We start from the raw sequence: 23,985 nt of genomic DNA, 5'->3' as shown, positions 1-23,985 counted from the left end.
GGGTTTCTTAGCTAAAACTGCAGTTTAATGGCACACAAAATGTTTACTTAAAACAATTATTATAAGACAATACTATAAATTTATAAATTTAAGTTTAAATATAATATTTTAATTTATTAAAATACCAACATTTTTATGTTTATGCAAATGAGTTTCAAAGTGGAGCCCTAGAAAGGCTCTTCACTTATTCCAGTGATGCTTCCACTGGACACTTTTTAAATTTCCTTTTAGGAGTTTTTAACACTTCTATGGTACACTCTTTGAGAATGAACCAAAGTGATACGGAGCTAAGTCTAAAGAAGACGTGTGACCAAGCAGAGCAGCAACCCTTTAGGTCAGAAAGGGTGGGACTCCAGCACGACCCTCGTTCTCCCTTCCAAGTGCTAAGCTCTGAAGATTTTTTCCCAGAGAGGAATAGCAGCATTGCTGGAATCAGTATGAGATACGATGTTCATTTTGAATACATTCCACACATTTTCTGAGGAAATGTGCCAAGTTCTGCATGAGGCCATTGGCATATTTTTAAAATCCTCTTATCTTTATAAAATATAAAAACCACTCAAGTTACGCCATAACTGACCACAAATAACAACTTGGACAATCCCTATAACAATGGACCTCAAGAAGATTTAGGAATTTAGAAAATTTAGGAATATACCTCGGATAACTCTAAAGGTGTCAGAATTTTTGGCACCCTCTTCTTCGGAGTGTTTGTGACTTCCTATCATGCCAGACCATTTGGAATGACTGAACTTAAAGGCACTGGGCCAGTTGCTATGTCCCATATATGTCAAATCAGATTCACTTTGAGTGATGATCAACACTTTACTTGAACTCCCCATCAGCCCTGCAAATCTATACACCCCCCTCCTACATCACTCATCTCATATCATCATCCCCTGTAAACTTGAGACAGAGACCAGGTCGGTCTCTTAAATTCATGACTCTCTTATTCCCCAAATTCAATTTTTCATAAAATTCTACCCATTTTACCTCCCAAGTTTGCTTCCTATTTCACTTTTTCTATCTCCACCAGCACGACCTTAGTTCAAATCCAAAATCTCTCTGGCTTTGGCAGCTGCTAAGGCCTCCTAACAGCTGTCCTTTCCACCAAGCCTTCTGGGCTCCCCGCCTCCGTCCCAAATACAAATCTGTACCTTCCCCATAGTTTCTCCACCCTACGGCCAGGTTGATGTTTACATGATGCCCATGATGCCTTCCTCTCGCTTACATTCCTTGGTGCCTTCGTGTGTCTGCACAATGCCTCTCACATCCTCAGACGCCTGGGGCCCAGCCTCATCTCTATCGCTCTTCATCATCATCATTCATTTCAGCCCCTACAGAGCGACTGACTATTTTCTGGAAGTCAAATGCTCTCTCATACCTCTATGCTTTAAACAGGTTATATACCCTCTGCCTAGAATGTCTTTTCCAAACATTAGCAAATTTCTATTTACTCCTCAGATCTGAGATCAAGTGTTAACTCTCTGTGAAGCCTCCTCTTACCTCCCACACCAAGAACAACTAACGAAGCAAGTAATTATGGTTCAATGTATCTCCTTCCACTAGACTACAATCTTGAGAGCTGGGACTGGGGTTCAGTCCTCTGTGAAACCCAGTGCACCTGGCACAAAAATACTTAATAAATTTTGCTCAATGAATTGAATGAATCATATACTAGATCTAGAAGCTCTTCAAGGACAGATCGGCAACTTTTGCCACTGAACACACATTTCTGTCCAGAGAAAAATACCGGATTTTGGCCTAGGTCAAACCTGAATTAGAAGATTTCCTGGAAAACATTCTATACTCTGGGCTGTCCTAATAAGCAACCACTCTTTGGAAGGAAAGGCTAAACAGGCCTGGATTACCAATATCATTCAGCCAAGGTTACCCACATACAAAAAGTTTTAATGCAGAACTGCGGCCTTCAGGGGCTTACAACTCTGAATCAGTCTAATTCATAAGACCCTCCATAGGTCTCTCTGATTAAGATTAAAGTATCATCCACAACTCACAGCCTTTTTATAACTTGGAGGCCACTAACTACCCCCTCCAGCCCACCACAGTTACCCCCTCAGGAATAACCTCTATCCTTCAGGCATTGTAGGATGTACAAAAACCTAAAAATATTAAAGAGAAAACACTGTTATCACTTGGCTTAGCTTATGAGACAGTTAGCTTATTGAAATACAGGTCGACATGCAATTTCTACCTTAAGTTTTGCATAGCAGTTCTGTAGATGGTCCATATCACTTCCCAGTTTCAGATTCTGTGTTTCTACATTTTCCTGAGCTAGAAGATTCTTCCGCTGAAGTACAAGTAGCTCATTCATACAATTTAAAACAGCAACTATATTTAATTCTCTCTTTGTGTCTTTACCTTTGGATTCTTCATATAATGAAGGAAAACCGAAAGTAGTCAATTCCTGGTAGGAGAAAATGTTTTCCTCAAAGTTGGTTACCAGATGACTTAGTATAGAAACAAAAGATAGAAATCTTTTCTCAGAAATAATGAACACTATCCTGAGTTAAGAAAATTGTAAATATCCCAAAGGACAAAGAACTGAGAGAACTGGGCTCTTTTTTAGCCTCTGCTCTACAAGTGCCTGTGTCCTGGGGCCAGGCACTTAGTACATCAGTAAAATAAGGGAGAGAGTCCTGGTGGAGAAGTCCCTAAAGTGATGTGGAGGCCAACCTGCTCCTGACAAACACGTTTACCATGTATCCAGACTAAATGATCACCACGGTTCTTTGCCTATCTAGTTATGTTACATAACAGGCCAATACATAACAACATATGTGTGCTTGACAAGTATTTTTCTCGTAACTTTGATATGTGCTATTATTATATAACATGATTTATGCTATTGCTTCTCACACACAAAAAATTTTTTACCTGATCAAGATATGAAATACTTTGTTCAATATTCTCTTCTGTGCAGAAGGCACTGAAAAAACTGTGCACATTTTTTGATAAAGGTATTGAAGAACATAGCACTTGCTGTGAGTATAAACTTGATGGAGACATCTTTGTTTCTGAGGTATATTGACAGATATTTTTGCTTTCTGAAAGAATAAAAGGCATTTACTCATACAATTTATAAAACATATGCAAAGCAAACTATCTCCATTACCAAAGATCTTGAATTATATAAATATTTTTAAGTATTTTCAAATTAAGACAAAGCTGTTTTTTGCATGAAAACTACATAAAGTTGACCCTTGAACAACACAGGGGTTAGGGGCACCGACTCCTCATTCAGTGGAAAATCTGTGTATCACTTTTTTTTAAGATTTATTTGAGAGAGAGAGAAAGCGCGTGCACAAGCAGGGGGAGGGGCAGAGCAAGAGGGAGAAGCAGGCTCCCCGTTGAGTAAGGAGCCCTATGCAGGGCTCGATCCCAGGACCCTCAGATCATGACCTGAGCCCAAGGCAGCCCCTTAACCGACTGAGCCACCCAGGCGCCCCCTTGTGTATCCCTTCTGACTTCCAAAAAACTTAACTACTAATAGCCTACTGATGACCAGAAGCCTTACCAATAACAAACAGTTGATTAACACATATTCTGTATATGTATCGTATATTCTTACAATAAAGCAAGCTAGGGAAAAAATCATAAGAGAAAATACATTTACAGGACTGTACATTTATCGAAAAAAATCCGTGTATAAGTGGACCCACAGAGTTCAAACCCATGTTATTCGAGTCAACTGTACTTTTTTCAAAAAGATACAACTATAAAGTGCCCTTAGTAGGCATGTTAAGCTACAATATACTACCTTAACTTATAGTATTTCAGACTTATAAAAATAACAGACAAAAACCACCTTGAGTCAAAGGTTATGGATTAAAGGAATAAATCGCAGCAACGTATTGATGTACCCAATAAATTTATTTCAAATGCATAAACATTCCTCTCCAAAATAATAACAATCAAACCCATCATCTATCAAAGGCACTGGACCCCACTAATTATGGCACAATTCTTAGTTTTCCCAGATAAACTTTCTGAAAATAAAAATTAGATATTTTACAACTATTTATGTCTCTCTCTAGTCACATCTTCGATATTTGTGGTAATTATTTATAGTTTCATTTAAAAATTCCCCTTTACAATTACTGCTTTAGTCTACCCTTATTTTAGACCGTTACCTGAAGACAGATCTGGGTCTGTAACAGTCATCCACTCTCCCATAGCAGTCACCAGGGCCGGGCTACCTGAGGAACCAGTTCAGCGGCTAAACATTTAGTCCAGCTGCTGTCACTCTTCTATGTAGGCATCTCCTTAAAAAGCAAATTGTAAAACAGTAACATTTAACTAAAGATATAAAAGCAAATATAAAATCCATGTGTAAAAAGAAGGATTTTGCATTACTTATTTCCATACACTCCCATACAGAACATGGTAGAGCTCAATAATAACCCTGTGCGTGTGCGCGCGCACACGCATGTGTTTAAGGATCAGGAGTAAAGGGTTAACAAGTTCTACCAAGGCATTCACATTACTTCATTTGCAAAGTACATGATACATAATTTGACTCACAATATAAATCTAAGGTACAGCATTGTACTAAGTGATAAAGATTTCTATATTAAATCCTCTAAAATAAAGTACAAAGTATTTATACAGATAAGAGGATGAAAAACTTCTTAGCTAACATTTTCATTTTTTGTTTTTACTAACTATATTAGCAAAAAGAAATTTTAATTACTCTTCCCAATGTTGGCACAAATGTAGAAAAAAGCATACTTCCATACACTGCTCTCCAGAAAGATCACATCAATTCATACTACTACCAGCAATTTGGCAATATGTATCACATCTTACAAATGAAATAAATTTTGACCTAGAAATACCACTTATAACATTTTATCCTAATAAAATAATGATTTGTGCTTGCTTTGGCAACACATAGACTCAAATTGGAACAACACAGAGAAGATTAGCATGGCCCTGCACAAGGATGACATGCAAATTTGTGAAGCATTCCCTATTTTTGCATATGGAATTTAAGAACCAAAATAGATGAACATAGGGGGGAAAAAGAGAGGCAAACCATCAAACAGACTCTTAACTGTAGAGAACAAACAGAGTTGCTGGAGGAAGGTGGGGGGGATGGGTTAAATGGATGATCGGTATTAAAGAGAGCACTTGTGATGAATCACTAAATTCTACACCTGAAATTAATATTGCCCTGTATGTTAACTGGAATTTAAATAAAAACTTGGAAAAGAAAAAAATGATTTGTATAAAAATTCATCTACACATTGTTCTTGATAACATCAAAAAACTGGAAATAGCTTATATGCTCCACAGGAGACTGGTTAAATGACACATTTATACAACAGAACACCTTTAAACACAACCATATGGAATTAAGGTGGTTAACAAATACATATGAATGAAGGGGACTAAGTGTAAGAACCTTTCATGTAACTGTTTCACATACATTTTCAGCCTACCATCATGTTTCCACTTTTTTATAGAGAAAATAGAAGAAATCAATATTTCTCCAGCATAAAAAAATTCAAATGAACTTATGACAACTGGGAATTGATTTCAAGGTCAGGGATAGAAGGAGGAGTGATGACTACAGGCAAACTGGAGAACACGTGCCACCGCTTTGGACACCTGCTTCTCAGCTACAATAAACTGCGGCCAAAAGAGAAAGCAGGTCGTGTGTTGCTATCTTTCCATCTTTCAAGGGATGTTGGAATTCTGGATTTTTATGTGAAATCTCGAAATTCGTAAACGTGAGAAGCTACTTAAAAAGATTATGCAAGGGGGGTGGGAGGATGGGTTAGCCTGGTGATGGGTATTGAGGAGGGCACGTTCTGCATGGAGCACTGGGTGTTATGCACAAACAATGAATCATGGAACACTATATCTAAAACTAATGATGTAATGTAGGGGGATTAACATAACAATAAAAAAGATTATGCAAGGTATCCTGTGGGAACGGGGCGTGGCTGGGAGGAGGATGTGAGAGAGCCTTTTGCATCGTCATCTGAGAGAAGGCTGCACAAGCCACCAAGTTGTACACTTAAGATCCGGGCACTTGACTGGATGTAAGTTACCCTTCTAACAACATTTTTTAATAAGCCAAATCAAATGTGTCTTCAGGCCAGATCTGGACTGTGAATCAGAGTTCACAACTCCTATTCTGAATATTTAAGATTGTGGAGAAATAGGGACACCTGGGTGGCTCAGCTGGTTAAGCGTCTGCCTTCGGCTCAGGAGATGATCCCAAAGGTCCAGCACCCGCATCGCATCATCAGGCTCCCTGCTCGGTGGGGGAGTCGGCTTCTCCCTCTCCTCCCCCCCCCCCCCCCCCCCGGCTTATCCCCCACCTACCCCCGCTCCCACTCATGCTCTCTCTCTCACTCACTCCCTCTCTCAAATAAATAATCTTTAAAAAAAAAGATTGTGGAGAAATATTCATAATGTAATACTGAAGTGAGATGAAAATTTTCATTCATTCAATAGATTTTTAATTGTGCTATACATGCCAGGTACACTCTTCTAGGCACAAGGGAGGCCCTGCCCTCAAGTTCACATGCTAGTGGGGGTGGAAACAGATAACTAAGCAATAAATTAACATAACAGAGTGTGATGAGGACTATAAAGAAAACAAAACACAGTAACATGAGAGTACTGGTGCGAGGGTATCCAGATTCACCAAGGAAGGCTGCACCGGGACACTGAGACCTAAATGATATAGAGTCAACCACAAGATGATCAGTGACCAGAGCAGCCCAGGCAGAGGAAACAGCAGGTACAAAGACCCAAGATGGAAATGAACTTGGTAAATATGAAAACCATGAAGAATCCCAGTACCTCTGAAGCACAGTACACAAGGAGAGAGGGTAGGAAGCTGGATTTTCTCTAAGTTGCAACAAAAAGCTATTGAAGGGGTTTAGGCAGGAAAGCCAACAGGATCTTCTTTAGGCTTTGAAAAAGATCCCTTCAGCTACTCTACGCTCTGTGAGTATATTCGAGGTGGGCGACAGTGGGAGGCTGGAAGATACCAGGCCACTGCAACTAGGCAAGACCAGTTCTACACTACAGCTAGAACAGCAGGAGTAGACACAGGTGGATAAATCAGGGATGGGTTCTGGAGATAGAACCTTCAGGACTTGAAGATGGAATGAAATATGGGCAAAAGAGAAATCAAGGATGATTCCTAGGTCATACAGCAGCCTACAATATCCTAATGCAAATGATGCTATGTGTTGTAGTACATGTTAGAGTGACACACACACACAGGGGGCTGCCAAGTCTGGCGCGGAGTTTTGCTATTTTTCTACTCATGTGCCTTGCTAAGAGCAACTTGCACTGTTCTGCACTTCCCCCTGTCCTTATATGGGTGCCTTCAGCAACAGGATGAGCAGGATAAAAGTTCAGTCTGCACCAAGACAAGACAATGATTTTACTTTTCGCTTCCAGAGATAGTAGCCATAAACAAAACAAGATCCAAGGGACAATAAACCCATCTACTCTAACCCAGCTCTGCTTTGGGTAAGTTACTTAACCCTTCCAAGCCCTGGTTTCCTCACTGGTAAACTGCCATAATAATGACTCTTACTTCACAGTTTCCCCAGAGGATTAAGTGAGATGATGCACATAAAGAAGTATTCAGCACACATGGCCTGGCATATGGGGCACACGGAATTAATATTAGTTGTCTTCATCATCGCCATCATCATCATTATCTGGATACAGATCTGTTTGGTATAAATGACAGGATTCCAAAACCTGTAACAAAAGGCACTGTTGCTCTTAATAAAAATTGAACACCTTAGAAAATTGGGAGACAGATATCCTCATAAAAACACACTAGGCAGTGGGATTAATTCTTTGTAATTGTTAGGTTGAGGGGAGGGACAGGATCAGAAGAAAAAGGCACTTTTCCAAGCCCTTCTTGTTCCTGTTTTTTTAAAATAAGACACAACACTGCCTTAAGTGCCTTTCTCCTCATACAGAAAGATCAAACACCAAAATGTCTACTATACATCCATTCTTTAAAGTTGTAATTTCAGTCAGTTATTCTTCCTCTGTGAATTTAGCTCTCCAGCATCTACGGGTTCAGACAGTGAATTATTCCCTGCCCTGTTATTTAGAATAACAAAAAACAACCAACTGTGAAATATTTAGGTCTAGTTAAATGTTCACAATGAAAACCAAAACTCCACTTTGAAGCACTACGAAACAAAGAAGTTACCAACAGAATATGATTTCACACAATCTCACAGTTTCTATGTATTCTCTTCTGTTCAATGATGCACCAAATTATACACTAGGAGGTTTGTGATAAAAGTTACCCAATCAGACTCTTAATCAATATACAAACCGAAACCAAGAGACTAATTTAAGCAAGTTATCCTATTCTAGCTCAACCACAGTCAAATTTCATTGTTGAAGGTTACAAACTATTTTATAAAGATATTATAAGAAATCAGTATTAATTTCAAAAGAAAAAAGGTAACAGAAGAATCTCTGCTTCGCATAAACCTAATACCGTCTCAAGTACATTTCAACTTGAAAGCTTCAAAAGCAGCCAAGAAGGACTCCATCACAGCTGAGTGCTGGAGGGGTGCCTGGGTGGCTCAGTCGGTTAAAGCTGAGTGCTGGAGCACACAATGAAGTTCCATATTATAGATTAATCAAGTCAGAGCAAAGCATTACATAGTAGACCATGAGCATCCATGACAAGTCATACAAGAACAAACTTGGTTATAACTAGCATTGTTATTATAGTTTCATTATAGAAGAAGAAAGGGAAGAAGCTGATAGTAAATCATGTTTTGGTTCAAGTAATCTGTAACCCCCATTTCTCTCTCTATACCATTGGTTAGGGAAGCTGTCCAGATTCCAAGAGAGGACAAATTCATGAGTGAATTTTATGAGCAAAACTTGAAGATTAAACAATTTAGCCACCCTGTCAAAGTCATTTCATTCATCTAAGATTGTTGAGGATTAACCCTGAAATAACTTAAAGTAAGAAAAAACATCTATAAAGTAACCCATAAGAATTCTTCCTCCTAATCTTTAAGTCAGAGAGACATGGTTTTATTCCTTCCTGGTGGATAACATGTATATAAGCACCTAATACACTTCCTTGATTCCAAGTGTTTCTCAATGTACATTCCAGTAAGTCAGTCTACATAACAGAAAATCTTACTAATTGCAGTAACACTGCAATAATTTCAGTAAAAATGTTACCTTACTATTTCTGAGGAACTACTTTGGCTTCCCTAATATGTTGCCATATCTCGGGTATAAGTAAGCAAGGGTACTGTGTGGTCTTTCCTGGGTAAAATGATTACGCAGACCTTAAGAATTATCTAACAGCATTTTCTAGGTTAGAATCCTGACAGAAGGGGCGCCTGGTTGGCTCAGGCGTTAAGCGTCTGCCTTCGGCTCAGGTCATGGTCCCAGGGTCCTGGGATCGAGCCCCGCATCGGGCTCCCTGCTTGGCGGGAAGCCTGCTTCTCCCTCTCCCACTCCCCCTGCTTGTGTTCCCTCTCTGGCTGTCTTTCTCTCTGTCAAATAAATAAAATCTTTAAAAAAAAAAAAAAAGAATCCTGACAGAAAATGGGGAACTAGTGAGACATTTGACCTTAATATAATTGTACCCTTTCTGAAATGAAGATTTTAATAAAGTTTCATAAGTCTATCATTCTTCATGTCAAAGCACTTTCTTTCATATATATTTACCTATATTATAGACAGAAAACTTGGGCTTAGGGGAGCTAACAGGATTGCCTGAGGCCACATTTCTAATTGGTTGTGAAGCCTGGACACAAATCTGTCTTCAAAAATGCTTTTTTCACTCCATCACCACGTAACCTTTCTACACTGTTCACACAAACCTCTATAGAGTTAAAAGGAGAATAAAAAAGATTTCCATCAAGTTTCTTTAAGAGAACGAGTCCCATAGTTCACCTGAAATCATTCCACTCAGAGCATACAATCCTTAAAGGAACTTACCTACTACTTATATTGAGGCATACTTGTAAACTTCTCTGCTACGCCACAAACAACAGCTTTTTTCTCACTTAGAAACGCTTTGCTTTGAAAAGGTTTAAAAACAATTCTCAGAAATGAGATCAGTTCTACTGAAAGTTTAATGAGGGTGAAGTAACTCATCTTACCATTTTAAGACAACATCAAAACTCAAAGTTTATAGATGTTCAGTAAAAACATTTGTGGTTCAGGTTACTTACACCTGTTTTTCTTTTTTTCTTTTTTTCCATCAGAAAAGTTCCTTGGCTGGTTATTGCTCTTCCTTTTATCCAAAAAACTCAAGGGGTCTTAAGGTCTCAATATACAATGATCACTTGTAAAATCTGGGGGGAAGGCAACCTCTAAGATGGCTCCCAATTATCCCTGTTACCTGGCGTACACACCTGTGGGCGCCTCTACTCCTTGGCTGTGGGCTGCATTTAGTGGCTAGCTTCTAAAAGTAGACTACAGCAAGAGGTAAAAGGGATTTCTCTTCCAAATTCAGGTGATTAAGAGGCGTGAGTTCCGTTTGGGATCCCTTATCACTCACTCACTGTCTCTCTGATCCCTGTCACGAGAGGCTGGTGTGGCAAGGTTAACTGACGTCTCCAGCCAACAGCCAGTGAGGCCCTGGAGGCTGCCCAGCGCCACAGGAGTGAGTTTAGAAGTATTCTCCCCCAGTCAAACCTTGATGACTACCACCTTGGCCAACACCTTGATCACCACCTAGTGAGAGATCCTGAGCCACAGGCACCCACACGAGCCGCACCGAGATGCCTGACTGACAGAAATTGGAAAATAAATGCTTGGTGTTTTAAGCTGCGAAGTTTTGGAGTAATTTGTTATGCAGCAATAGATAACTAATACAAGTTTTTAAAATATATATATATACACATTTCTGAGTCCCTTCCATAATTTACCTGTCTCTAGCTGAAACGTAACTAAAGTGACACCATACACTACAAGTGCAACAATCAGCTTTATGACAATATCACAGCAGTACAATTAATCACTCTGTATTACTACAGGGAGATGCCTCCCCCACTCATTTATGAACTTCTACAGGAAGTTACGAGCTTTCCTACAGGGTAGGGATCTTTGTTGTATCAGTGCCTGAAACAAAGCAGATGCTCAGTAAATATTTATAAAATGAACTGCCTCCTGCACACGGCCCACCCACCTCCAGGCTGTGCTTTCCCCTTTCACCTAACTCAAAACTTAATGCTTCCCCAAGCCCAGAACAAGAACCACCATCAGCCTCTCCACAAAGGCTCTCTCGGTTCTCTGTTTACGGATTTGTTTCATTGTTCCTAGCTAGACTCTCACACACTGCACGTTTCACACTCCTGTCTTCCCTCCACTAATCTAAACAGAACGAGACTCAATAACTGATGACAAATCCACACGTTCACTCCAGCAAGCAAAGGTGGATAAAGGAAAACAGCAATGGAAAAGAGGCCAAAGATGTGAGTCCTCTGGAGAAAAGTATTACTCTCTTCATCTCCTAAATCTCTAACACATCTACCAACTGAATGAGAGTTCAGCAGAAACGTAAGTAGTATCTTGATTACAAGATCTCCTTCACACAGTACAATATTTTAAGTATTCTTTTCAAGTTCACTTGAAATTCAAACTTGAGAAGGCACAATTGCCTACCTAATCAGCATTCTAAAACTTCAATCAAGTGTCAGAAAATAATAGCTTTTCATTATACAGGGAAGCAGTAACATTATGCCATCTAGGTTTCTAAATATTGCACAGGATTTGTCACAAACAGCTAACGACTAAAGTCTTAGCTAAAATCTCACAAAGTTAGACTTACCAAATTGTCAGGCTAAGAAAATAAAATTACTAAAACTCAATCTTTAAATATTATTCCTAGCTTACAAATGCAGTCATAAAAATTAAAAATTGTTATCCGCATATTTTAAATAGATGTTATTACTCTCAAAAAGCAAATACATGATTATTTAAAAATTTAATACCACCATCTATATTACTGTTCCAAAGGAGACTACAGATTTTAATTCCATTATAAATACTTCTGCTGCCCCACACAAAACCATTCAGGTGTGCACATCAATGTAGAAACACACTAATTCAACTTCCTAGAAAATCTACCTTTTACAAATTTAAAATCTAAATGAATTCATCTGAATGGCAGAATTTAATAGTGTACTTTCCCACAGAAACAAACTCCTCATAACTTAAATTTGAATAAATATCCGAATGGCTGAAACGCAAAATGCGGCGCTGCCTCCACCACCTGCCCTCTGGCTGAGTCTGCGGCTCCGGGGACCGACACGCGGGAGTACAGCGCGCTCAGCGCAAGCCGCACAGGCCTCAGCCACACAGGCTGGGGTCCCGTCGTGACCGGGTCTCCTGGGAAACGGGGTGACACCGTCTTCTTTGGAGGGTGGTTGTGGGAACGTAATGAGGTCACAGGGGAAAACTAAGCACCGCACACCTGACAGAGAGGGAAATGATGTAACAAACATGTGCCAGATGCTGCTCTCAACGCTTTACGTGTATTATGAAGCCGATCCTCACAACAATCGTACGTTATCTCCTTTTTACAGATGAGGAAATCGAGGCACAGAAAGGCTAGCCGCCCCCTCCCCAGACTTGAGAGCCCATCCTCGTAACCAACACACGCTGCTGCCGCCGCAGATGAGAAGCTCGGGAACCAGTCCTCCTCCCAGGGATCCTTAGTGGCCACCGCTCACTAACCGGTACCTCCAGCTGGGCCAGGACCACACGAGATCGCGTGAATCTCGTGACGGTAAAACAATTTGCTTGCGGTAAAGAGATGACGGTAAAACACTGCATGTGCATCCCTTTGGGTTGAGGATACAATCCCATGAAGCTCCAGGCCACAACCTGCCATGAGAAAGCCACCTCTTAGCAGCTTTGGGAGCTATATTTTCAACTTCTGACACACACCCTGGAAGCCACCGTTGCCGCAGTATGAGAAACAGGATGCTATAATGGTTAAAAGCACAGGACCCAGAGTCAGACCACCTGGTTTCAAACCCCAGTTCCACCACCCACAAACGAAGTGGCCCTGAACAGAAATCTCTGGACTTCATTTTCCTCATTTGCAAAAGGAGAGTAAAAACAGTCTTTAGTCTCAAAGGATTATCATATGACTAAGTAACACACTGAGTTTTAAAATTTATTTAATAACCTTATTAAGTAGGTTTATGCATGTGCAGGGTTTAACACAGGGTTTTGGGTACATGGCAAGTTCTCAATAAATGTTAGCTGCTATTATTTTAGTAACTTGGAAAGATTTCATGATATTTTGTTAACTAAAAAACTTGCAGAACAATACCTAACACGACCTTATTTGGTCTTCAAAAAAAGCCCAAACCATAGGAGTATATACATATAAGTATAAATTCTGCTCTATAAACACAGAAGTTTGTATAAGAACAGAAAAAACTAGGAAAAAAAAACCAACCTGTGAGGAAAAAAGGGACTTTATCTCTTTATGTATTTACCCACGCACACAGATAATTACAGGTAATCCTTACTTTTTGTGTCTCCCAAATTTTCTGTTAAGTGAATGTACTTTTCTTACAATGAGAAAAAAAAAAATCCACGTTTTTAAAAGGCAATTACAGTGATAAGCAGCAGCAATGGGCATGAACAGCATCACTCTCAAACACCAAAATTAATGGCAGAATGGCATAAGTAACAAAAAATACAAAATATTTATTTCCAGATTAATCAATCAATCCACAGTATTTTAACACACAAAAGCAAGCAGCTCTGTTGGGCAAATTTCTAACCGGCTCTCTGGTTAGAAATTATACGAATGTCCCAAAGCTACTCAGATAACCAATTATGTAAGGGCACAGAACTTTAGCAGAGGTCAGTAGTTTGTAGTTTTAGATGGCAATCTAGCAGTCTACAAAAATTTTCAATCCATAAATCTTTCCGCTAATCAATTATACTTCTAGGCATCTCTTACTACATATTCTGTCACACGAATGAGCAAGCAAATTGTAATGGCAAGGAACTGGAGACAATCTAAATGTCCATCAACAAACAGTTAAAAGCCAATACAGATAGTAGAGCCAAAACATGGGCTACTTTGGGATTATTAAGGCAGATCTGCATGTATAGCAAAGGAAAAAAACAAGTTATGGATAATAAGAAGAGTATGATCACCATTTTTCTTTAAAATCAAACTATCTAAAAACTACCTGAATTTAGGAGAAAGGTCTAGAAAAGTTACAAACTGTTACCAACATGACAATCCTGTGGAATGAGATCCACAGATGTCTATTATCTGTTTTTTACATTTCTCATAGGGAGGGGTGGACCTTACCTACATTCACTTCTTCAATAGTACATTTTGATATAGCTGGAATGTTTTAGGAGCATGGATTATTTTGTAAAATTCTTAGAGGCAGTGGATTCATGCAGAATTAATGAGATAATGTGTGTGGAAACACTCCCACCTCAATCCCAGATAGTAGCACCCCTAACCTTTAGTGGAAATACCAACTTAGACAAATGATAAATTCTTTCCACCAATGAATTACACTTCTAGCACCATTCCCACATATTCACGCATACAAGTAAGCAAAGGTGATGCAGTCTTTACACTGATGCCCTGCTTTGTCGGAGCATATCTGTGGGGATCTAGCCCATCAGGGAAGACTCACCACCCCTTCCCCCCCCCCCCCCCCCCGCCCCAAACCCCACTGCTGTGAAGAGGAAAGACAGAAAGAGTACTGGCAGACCTGGCAAAGGGGGACTGTCCCTCTGGCTTAATTATAATGTAAACTTGGTAGGAGAAAAGAGAGGAGAGACTGACTTTGATTTTTAACTATTAGGATTCTTTTCAAAAAAGAATGTTCTTACTCTATCGACCTTCTGTAACTCAAGCAACTAGTAAGGTGTATTTCTCTCCTTCAGGAGAGCAGCTGATGAAGTTACACAGGTATGTATTTAGAGTTATGCCACACCATCTGATATTTCATTGTACACTGACTTTCTATTGCTAATGTTTTCATCTGTTTTGGTCGTGGCTCCCCAAAAGAATTGTTAGTTGTTGTTTTGCTTTGTTTTTGAGGGTACTGTCACTTCAGGGAAGGTCCACAGGACGATAGTGAAAGAGCACAAGACCAGGTGTCAGGGGCTAAGGTTCTCAGGGCCACTTCTATGATTTACCGAGCAACCCTGAGCTCCTCACCATTCTCTGGTTTTGAGTTTCCACATCTATAAAATAAGGAGGTTGAACTAGATGATCTTTAAAGAATTTTTAGTCTACTATCTGTTTTTTACATTTCTCATGGGACTTAATATGGAATTGAGTAGAGCTATTCATATCAAAATGTCTTCTTTACATTTCTATAACAATGTGCACACATGGTCTTCACAACCATTTGTTCAGCAAATGAAATTCTACCAAATTCTAACAATAATGATTTATTAAGCATAAACCATTTATGAGGAAAAATTTAAAGCATTTTACGTGTATTAACTCGTTTAATCTCACAAAGGCCCAAAGAGTTACCCGCCCCCATTACAGATGACAAAACTGAGACCCAGAGAGCTTTCTTGCCCGAGGTCACACAGCTAGAATGTGACAAAGCCAAGATTCAAACCCAAGGAGTCCAACACATGTAACTGATTACCCCCTACAGTCTTTACCGTAGGAGAGGAGGGAACACACAGTATGGGAGCTGCTTTTCAAACTGAACACACACACAGGTACTCACTTTTCTACCAAGTCACCTTGAGATGAAATTACAATCAGAAAGTAATTATTTCAGCTGAGTGACTGGGATGTGAACTATGTAAGAGCAGACAAACGTTAAATGTTATAGCAATTCAAAAAAATTATTTTTGAAAAATCTAGCGAATAGAGATGTCAAATTGCCAGGCTTTCCCCGAACTGCCATTCCCTTCTGTTTGTGCTTCCAAGTGGATCTCGCTGTAATGAAACTTCTCTCCCACCACCTAAACGGAGCCCCTGGTCAGCAGGCCTGGCATCGTATTCTTTGTACTCTGCTTTGCCATGACGTATCATAAATGACCCATGGTGGCATCCAGTCAAATGTTCGCTAAATAAATGTCAACTAAGTTCAATGACATATTAGTGTGAGGTATACTACTTTGACAGACAAGTATCCACACTTAAGCCATGCTGCATCTTAGAAGGGCTTTCAATTCAATCTTGACTGGTGCCAGCTCAGAGAAGCAGCAAGGGGTCCTAAGTATATGAATCAAGAGCATGACAATTTAGAGATAGTACACCAATTTCAAATTCTTCCAGTGTACATGTAGGAAAGCACCATATTCTTATAAGAGGATTAAGAACAAAAAAGAAACACTGTTTTAACATCTATCCTACTTTTTAAGGTTGAAAGTCAGCTAAGAAGTCCAAGTAAAAAAAGTTACCATTCGTTGGTATTTTATTCCTGAATGTATTAAAGACCATGGAAATAACAACAACAAGAACAACAAAAACCCCACCATAACTCATGAATTTGTAATAGTGTAATCATGTACCTGTAGCAGCTTTTTCAATGATTCAGCCCAAATTCAATCATCGGTTATAGTTCTCAAATTGTGGTCCCAGGACCAGTGGCATCAATAGTACCTAGGAAATTGTTAAAAATGCAAATTCTCCAGGCACCTGGGTGGTTCAGTCAGTTAAGCTTCCGACTTCAGCTCAGGTCATGATCTCAAATAAAATCTGTCTCTCTCAAATAAAATCTTTAAAAAAATGCAAATTCTCAAGTCCCACTCCAGGTCTAAAGATTCAGAAACTCTGGGAGTGGGACCCACAAATCAGTGTTTTAACAGAACCTCCATGAGATTCTGATGCATCAAATTTGAGATCATGGCTATACTCTATAGAATGTGCTTCAGTAGAAGTTAATATTCTATTTATGCAGTTTAGAATATGGAATACCAAAAGGAATTCTTACTTAAGGGTGCTAAAGAATGGATTTCAGGAATAATGTAAGTGTTCCAGAGTACTAAATGAGGGTTGAAAATAACAGTCCTAGAGAATGTCTGGCTAAGGCTTACTAAACCTTGGAGGGTGGGAGAACCTTTGAAAAACAAATTTGGCAGGTGAGATTCATATATCCTATTCACCCACTCTACAACCTAGCAGGTCCATGTCTAGGTATAAATCTAAGAGGAACTCTTGCATCTATGCGCCAAGAGGCATGAACATAAACTGTGGCACTCTTGACAGGAGCCAAGGAGCACAAGAGCATAACCCTGGAAGCAACCCAAACACCCATCAACAGGAGAATGAATAAACTGTGGCATACATGCAAAACAGAATACCGTGCAGCAATCAGAAAACTGCAGTGGCACACAATCTAGAGGAATGTCAGCAAATACTAAGTGGATGAATTTCAGGATTATGATAAGTGAAAAGCGCCTCAGAAGACAGGGCATGTAACATAGGTGTTAACTGTGTATGTGTTTGGAAAACTCATAGACGCAATAAAACTATGTTTTAAAAGATACCAAGGGAATAATGGATATAGATTCGGTAAACAAGGGGTACTTGGGTGGCTCAGTCAGTTGAGTGACTGACTCTTGATTTCAGCTCAGGTTTTGATTTCAGCGTCAGGCTATCGAGCCTCGCATCGGGCTCTGCACTCAGCATGGAGTCTGCTTGTCCCTCTCCTTCTGCTCCTCTCCCAACTCTCTCTCTCTCTCAAATACAGAAATAAAATCTTAAAAAAAAAAGTCAGTAAACAGTTGCCTCAGGTGAGACAAATAGAGCAAAGGATTGGTCGCGTCCATATGGTCACATAGAGATTATTGTTAAGGTCCTAGCTTATGTTAGGTAGTATTCAGTATTAAAACTAAGTAAATACATCAGTTATGAGAATGTGTTCTAAGGCAAGCAATATAACTAACTCTTTGTACCTGAAGTCCTTTATTTTTTTTTTTAAATATAGGGGTGCCTGGGTGGCTCAGTCAGGTAAGCGTCCGACTCTTGATCTCATTTCAGGTCTTGATCTCAGGGTCATGAGTTCAAGCCCCACGTTGGGCTCCATGTGGAGCCTACATTAAAAAAATAAAATAAAAAATAAAGGGCGCCTGGGTGGCTCAGTCAAGTAAGCAGCTGCCTTTGGCTCAGGTCATGATCTCAGGGTTCTGGGTTTGAGCCCCACATTGGGCTCCCTGCTTGGCGGGGAGTCTGCTTCCCCCTCTCCCACTGCTCCTAACCCCCCGTCGTGTGTGCATGCTGTCTCAAAATCTTTTAAAAAACAAAAAATAAATTAAAAATAATATATATATATACACTGTTCCTCAAATATGTCAAATACTTCTAAATTCTACCCAGTCTTGGCTATGAGACACTAAGAGCCCTGCGTCCTCAGCCTGACAACTGCCAAGGCAGGGGTTAAACTGTTTTGGGTCACAGAATCCAAACCCAGTGACTCTCCTCCTCTAAAAGTACAAAAACAGGTAGTTTTGGCTATAGTTTCAGAGGCTCTATGAAGCCATTCAGATCTACACACGATCCATGGATAAGGAGTGAAGAATTGGAACTCCTGTACTAGTTAATTACAAGAAACTGGTGAGAGAGAACAACTCTCAGGTGATGTGGGTCATCAGCTATGTCATCCTTACAATGGTCCCAGAAAGGAGGAGATAGAACACTATTTTATTGATGGAAGAATCTGAGACTCAGAGAGACTAAGTAACTTGCCCAGTTACAAACCTGGGGGGCAGGAATAAAAGCACACCTATTTAATAATATGGAAGGTAAGAATAAAAACTAGCTATTTATGATTCCAAAGTCTCACAGATCCTGGCCTTCTCTTGACTCTCAACAAGTATCCCAAGTAAATGATATAAATTCTGTGGGCCCAACTCTTCATTATAAAATAACACAGCTGATGATGGGTTGTATTTATTGATGATTTCTAGGATGTCTTCTGGAGTTTGTATTCTAGATCTTATGTGCAAGCATACTTCTAAAACTTGGATACAGAATAAAAGAATAATGTTAAAGGTGCCAACTTTTAGATAGGAAAGTATAGACAAGCAAATAATCTACTGGCAAAGGACTGACAAACTCAAGACTGGGATCTTTATAACCCAGACTAACTTTCAGATAAAAAGCATATGCAATGGCTGGTACCCATCTTGGATTGTAAGTAGCTACTGGCCACTCGTTAAACTCTATACATGATTTTAAATTCATATATAGTGCTATGATTTCTTTAGAGCAATACTCTTCTAGCAATCTCCCCCCAACTTGATGTTTCCAAAACATTAAGGTTCCATTTTCAGCAGCCCTGGCACAAAAATATTATACCTAACTAGGCAATTAATGGTCAGGGCCTGGTTGATGGACTTAGCCATGACAATGAGAATTGTGAAGGACAGATAAATACTTCAGAAGTTGGATTGACAAACACGATGACTAGTATACAAAAGGGAGGCATTTATTCTCTCACGTAAAAATCAGTCTTTGGTACTAGACAGAGAACAGTCACTTAGATAAAGAGAACAGGCGAGTAAGGTGAATAAAATCGGGTTTGGTTAAGTATGTGGTGATAATGAGCTCAGTGTAGAACTTGCTGCGTTTAGAGAAGCCCTCGTAAGACATTCAAATAGGGATAAACTCTAGGGCTTGGAGATCAAAAGACATCAGGGCAGAATTAGGAGTGATCAGCATATGTGGTAGTTGAATCCATACAGAAAAAAGAGGCAGCAGAAAGAACCCCAAAGAACATCAACATGCAGCAGGTGAGTGAGGGGGACCTAGATACAGGAGATAAAAACCAGGGGGGGAAGCCAAGGGAAAAGAAACTATTGGGGGGGGGGGTGATGAACAGCAGCAAATGCCATGAAAGAGCGAGATGGGAACAGAAAAATATGGTGGATTTGGCCATTAGTGACTTTATGACAAAGCTGAACAGTAAAAATGAAAATCAGATTTTAGAAAGTGATCAGCAAATAAGAAAAGGAGACAGTAAATCATATGCTCACGAAGCTTAGTTTCACAGAATGTGAAAATGGACCTGTTTAAATGTAGAAAGGCTTTATTAGTTTATTAGATGCTCACGTATCTACTAGCACCTCAAAAAAAAAAAAAAAATCCTGTCCTTGTTATTTCCTATTCAATTATAGCATTTTTATATCAAATAGAAATAATATTAAATACCCGATAAATTTAAGTTATTTTTCCAGGCACCATTCAGGAAATTAACATATTTTCTTATTTAATCACAACCCTATGAAGTAGGTATTATTATTCCTAACTTACAAATGAGACTAAGGCACAGAGAAGATAATGTCCAATAGTAACGTGCCCAAGATTGCGTAGCTAATAGTAGGATAGTCAAAACCAAAATTTGACTCAGCAGAGTTAGAGGGAGGGAGGGCAATGTGGGAAGCAAGAGTTAACCTGAGAACTGTGAATATTACTGGCTAACTGTAGTTTAATTTCTACTTAAGAACTTATTTTTAACTTGGGAAAGATAGTTTGTGGCTTTTCTCATCTCAGAATCCTACACTGCTGGAACCTGACTTTTTTTTTAATGGCCCTTAGGACACTTAGATTCTGTACTGCATTATAATTTTGTTATTTCTCTTACCGCATGGCAAGTTGCTTGAAAATGGAGCTGTATCTTACTTATCTTTGTATCCCTATTCCCCCAATCCTAAAAGTAAAACATGCTCAATAAAGGTTGGTTGTATGAGTAATCATTTCTGTTTTCCTCAAGTTTCTGGGGGCTTCAATAAAATATTTTTCAAGTATTTAATTGCTGAGTAGGGCTGATGTCTCTCAGAAGCTACTTAGACCATCTATGCTCAGAACATTTTCAGATTATTCAAATTACTGATTTTGGTGGAAATACCCTTCTAAAAATCAAATATAATTCCCCTGGATAATACCATTTAAAGGTTCCCTAGCACTTAGGGTCAAATGTCACAGCCCTGTTCTCTAACCTTATCACTCACACACCCCACCTGGCTCCAACAACCAATCCACCAGGACTTCCTCAATTGTATACTGGGCAGAACCAGACACGCTGCACTTACCAGGTGAACTCCTTCTCCTCTGTCAAGACACAGCTGAAATTCTCCTTTCTAAAGCCTTCTCATATTTGCAATTTTCATTTTCTATTTTTGCTCTCTCCCTTTCTACACTGTTAATTTCCTAAAAACAAACTCCTCAAGGCAACACTCATCTTTTTTCTCTTCAGGCCTGGCAAGGAGCAGCTCTGTTAGTGTTTATTAAAGCATAATTCAGTACATCTGCTGGTACTATGCATACTATTGACCCACTACCAAAAGTAAAGATTTCAGGTTGTTCTCCATTAGCAATAAAGAATGGTGCACTTCTCTATTCTATCTCATCTCATTAACTTGCGAATTCAAGATTAACATGTACCTTCATTACCAGCTAATCATAATCACCATCACCAAAGACACAAAAAAGCCCATCGGAGGATCAAAACCCTTTGTGTCCTGAGCAAATGGTCAAACCAGTAAGACATATTCGCAACTATTGTAAAAAATGCCCCCCAAAAATCACTTAAAAAGCTTTGGAATGCCTCCAATTTAAGGATGGGAAATGAATTAAAATCACACAATTCTGGGGCAGTATCTCTCACCTTTTAATCTGTAGGTGCGTACTACACAGAAGACACTCAAATGTCTACCTTAATAAAAGCCGTGTCATATCCAGCTTTGTCAAAGAGCAGCTAGGTCAGGTTTTTGGGGAACCCAAGAATATAATCTTTGTGCTGGCCTTCAGGCTTTTGACAAATCATCTGAACAGTGAACAGTGTAGTTTCTCATATAGCGCCTCAGCATGTCTGGAAGGGAATGTGCTTTAACAAGTCTTGTCACAAGGCACAATGTGTTATGAGGAGATCTTCACATTTCATCCTACAATAACAGTCTCTGCAGTTATCTTCGAGCTGCTTCACCCATGTTACTTAATCCTGGGGCTTTTTTATCTTCATTGCACAGATGGGAAAAGGGAAGAAAAAGCCCCCCGCAAGTCACCAAAAGAGCCTTCATTTTAACCATCAGCTGCTAATCCTCTTTTCAAAGAACCATTTTGTTTGAGGAACTTTCACTGACAGCAAGCACAACAGAGGGTCAAATTGGTCATTAGCTTTTACTTGGTTAGTGTGAATGAATAACCTAAGCTTCCTAGGCCTCTGTGTTATGATAGCTTTAGGAGAGGAGTTTTGATGGATTACTTTTGCTGACTGAATCCAAGTCCCTAAATCTACCTCTAACTTCTTCTAAATTTCAAGATAGCTTGACTTAAAGTTTAACTCTAAAGGCATTTTTTGGTCTCTCTCCAGATCGCTCATCCTTTTCAAATTTTATTCAGTCTCTTAAATGTGTCACGTCACACCTACCTTTCAGTTCAGGATCAAGGCTACCAGAATTTTCTTCTACCTAAAGAGGAGACCAATCCCTCCTGAGCAACGCAATGTTCCAAGGCACCCATCATTCACAACCAACTCGAGAGACAGACTCTAATCTGTGTCGTTAGGGAAGCCCAACAATCTTAAACTGCAGGTAGCTTCTTACACTTCTGATCCACTCTTGGAGGAGTGCCTTGTCTAATCCTCTCCCCATGATGCTCCCCACCCCCAAAGGGAAAGCTCAATTCTCTCCGATTCAACAAGAACTACATCATCGGCCTTGCAAGATGACATTTTGGCAATCGCAACTATGGACCTTGAAGTGAGGTAACAACCTAAAGATCCCCACATTACAAGTGCTAAGCACAAATTATTTAGTGGATTCCATTTCCTGGGCCCAAGTGACTTGCAAAACAGGGCGATCAGCATTGGCTCAAAAGCGGGCAGGGAGCTCACAATTCGGTTTACGTTCTTGACTGTAAAATTCTACACCAAAATATTTTCACACTTCCCTGCCTTTTAGAGGATGTAAGCTCTTCCCCTTGACTTTTAACTAGATCTCTTCCCCTGCAGCGGCCACGGGCCACTCAGCAACTCATTCTAAGGACTGCCTCTTGCGGCTCGCCCCAACAAATCCCGAAGCCCGCAAACCCCGCAGCCTCCGCTAGCGACACACCGCAGCCCCAAACTGGCCATCCCTTTCTCCCCCACGTCCCCGCGTCGCTCGTCATCCCACGCCAGGCGCCACCCTCTCTCCATCCCGGAGAAGGTTTTGGGCTCCGCGGTCCGGAGCCCTCTCGTGGGCGCAGCGCTGCGACCGCCGGCGGGAGCGGACCCGAGCTGGCACCTACCTCCCACCTCCTCCTCCAGGCACCGCCGGGGTCAAGGCTCGCCCGCCTCCTCCAACGGCCCCAACGGCCGCGCCGAGCCTCTAGCCGAGAAGCGGGGCGCCGAGCCAGGTGCCGGCGCTCACCTCTACACCCGCCCTCCGGCTCCCCGCCGGCGCCCGCCCCAGGCCCCGCCGGCGCCCCCGCCCCTCTGCGGGCGGGCGCGTCACAATCCCCGTCGCGGGGGGGGTGGGGGCTCTCACCGTCACGGCCCCCGAGAGCGGCGGAGAGGCACCGCTCGCTGTCCTAGACCGGCTCGCGCAGCCCCGAGGGCCCGCACAGGCGCGGCGGCACGCAGCGCCCCGCGCCCGCGGCCCCCCCTCGGCCTCGGGCTCCCGCCTTCCCCGCCCCCGGCCTGGCTCCGCTCCGCCCCTCGCGGCCACCCCCTGCCTCGGCAGGTTCGCAAGGTTCCCACCCCGCCCCCGCGCCGCCGGCGCCGCAGGCCCAGCCTTCTCCCATTGGCTCCGCCAGTTGCTAGGCGATGAACAACCGCGGCCTGCATTGGCCCCCGGAGTCTCCTCCCCCCCCTCCAAAAAAACCTAGAGAAAAAGAAAACCTCATCCCTAGAGCCGGAGCGGGATGCGGGCGCAGCTGCGGCTGCGGCACCTGTTACGCCCTGTGATTCACCCGGCCGGGCCCTACTCCCCGCCCCCTCCTTGCGCCCGCAGAGCTGGGGCCCCCGGGCTCCGTGGGGG

At 41.0% G+C, this 23,985-nt stretch overlaps 1 protein-coding gene and 1 non-coding gene across 7 annotated transcripts in view; one reads left to right on the top strand and one right to left on the bottom strand.

Moving 5' to 3' along the window:
• SSX2IP (SSX family member 2 interacting protein) overlaps nucleotides 1-23,613 on the bottom strand; it is a 41,525-nt gene extending 17,912 nt beyond the window's left edge. For 2 of the 6 annotated variants that reach the window (XM_032424835.1, XM_032424861.1), the window contains exons 1-4: nucleotides 23,494-23,613; nucleotides 4,155-4,286; nucleotides 2,899-3,068; nucleotides 2,216-2,428 (exon numbers count right to left, since the gene is read on the bottom strand). In XM_032424835.1, the coding sequence (XP_032280726.1) occupies nucleotides 2,216-2,428; nucleotides 2,899-3,068; nucleotides 4,155-4,197 (426 nt within the window). In that variant the 5' untranslated portion in view covers nucleotides 4,198-4,286; nucleotides 23,494-23,613. Of the gene's footprint in view, nucleotides 1-2,215; nucleotides 2,429-2,898; nucleotides 3,069-4,154; nucleotides 4,287-7,588; nucleotides 9,418-23,254; nucleotides 23,445-23,493 lie in introns of those variants that run through there. The other 4 variants (XM_032424870.1, XM_032424878.1, XM_032424845.1 and 1 more) reach the window with 3 other exon arrangements.
• Nucleotides 4,896-5,001, top strand: LOC116626758. Its single transcript, XR_004298329.1, has one exon. It is a non-coding gene; the product is annotated as a U6 spliceosomal RNA (small nuclear RNA).
• Nucleotides 23,614-23,985: the final 372 nt, after the last annotated feature.

Source organism: Phoca vitulina, unplaced genomic scaffold (assembly GCF_004348235.1).
Source record: "Phoca vitulina isolate PV1807 unplaced genomic scaffold, GSC_HSeal_1.0 scaffold2, whole genome shotgun sequence".
In the NCBI taxonomy this organism is placed as follows: domain Eukaryota; kingdom Metazoa; phylum Chordata; class Mammalia; order Carnivora; family Phocidae; genus Phoca; species Phoca vitulina.
The sequence above is the reverse complement of the archived record's forward strand: the minus strand, read 5'-3'. Positions and strand labels throughout refer to the sequence as shown.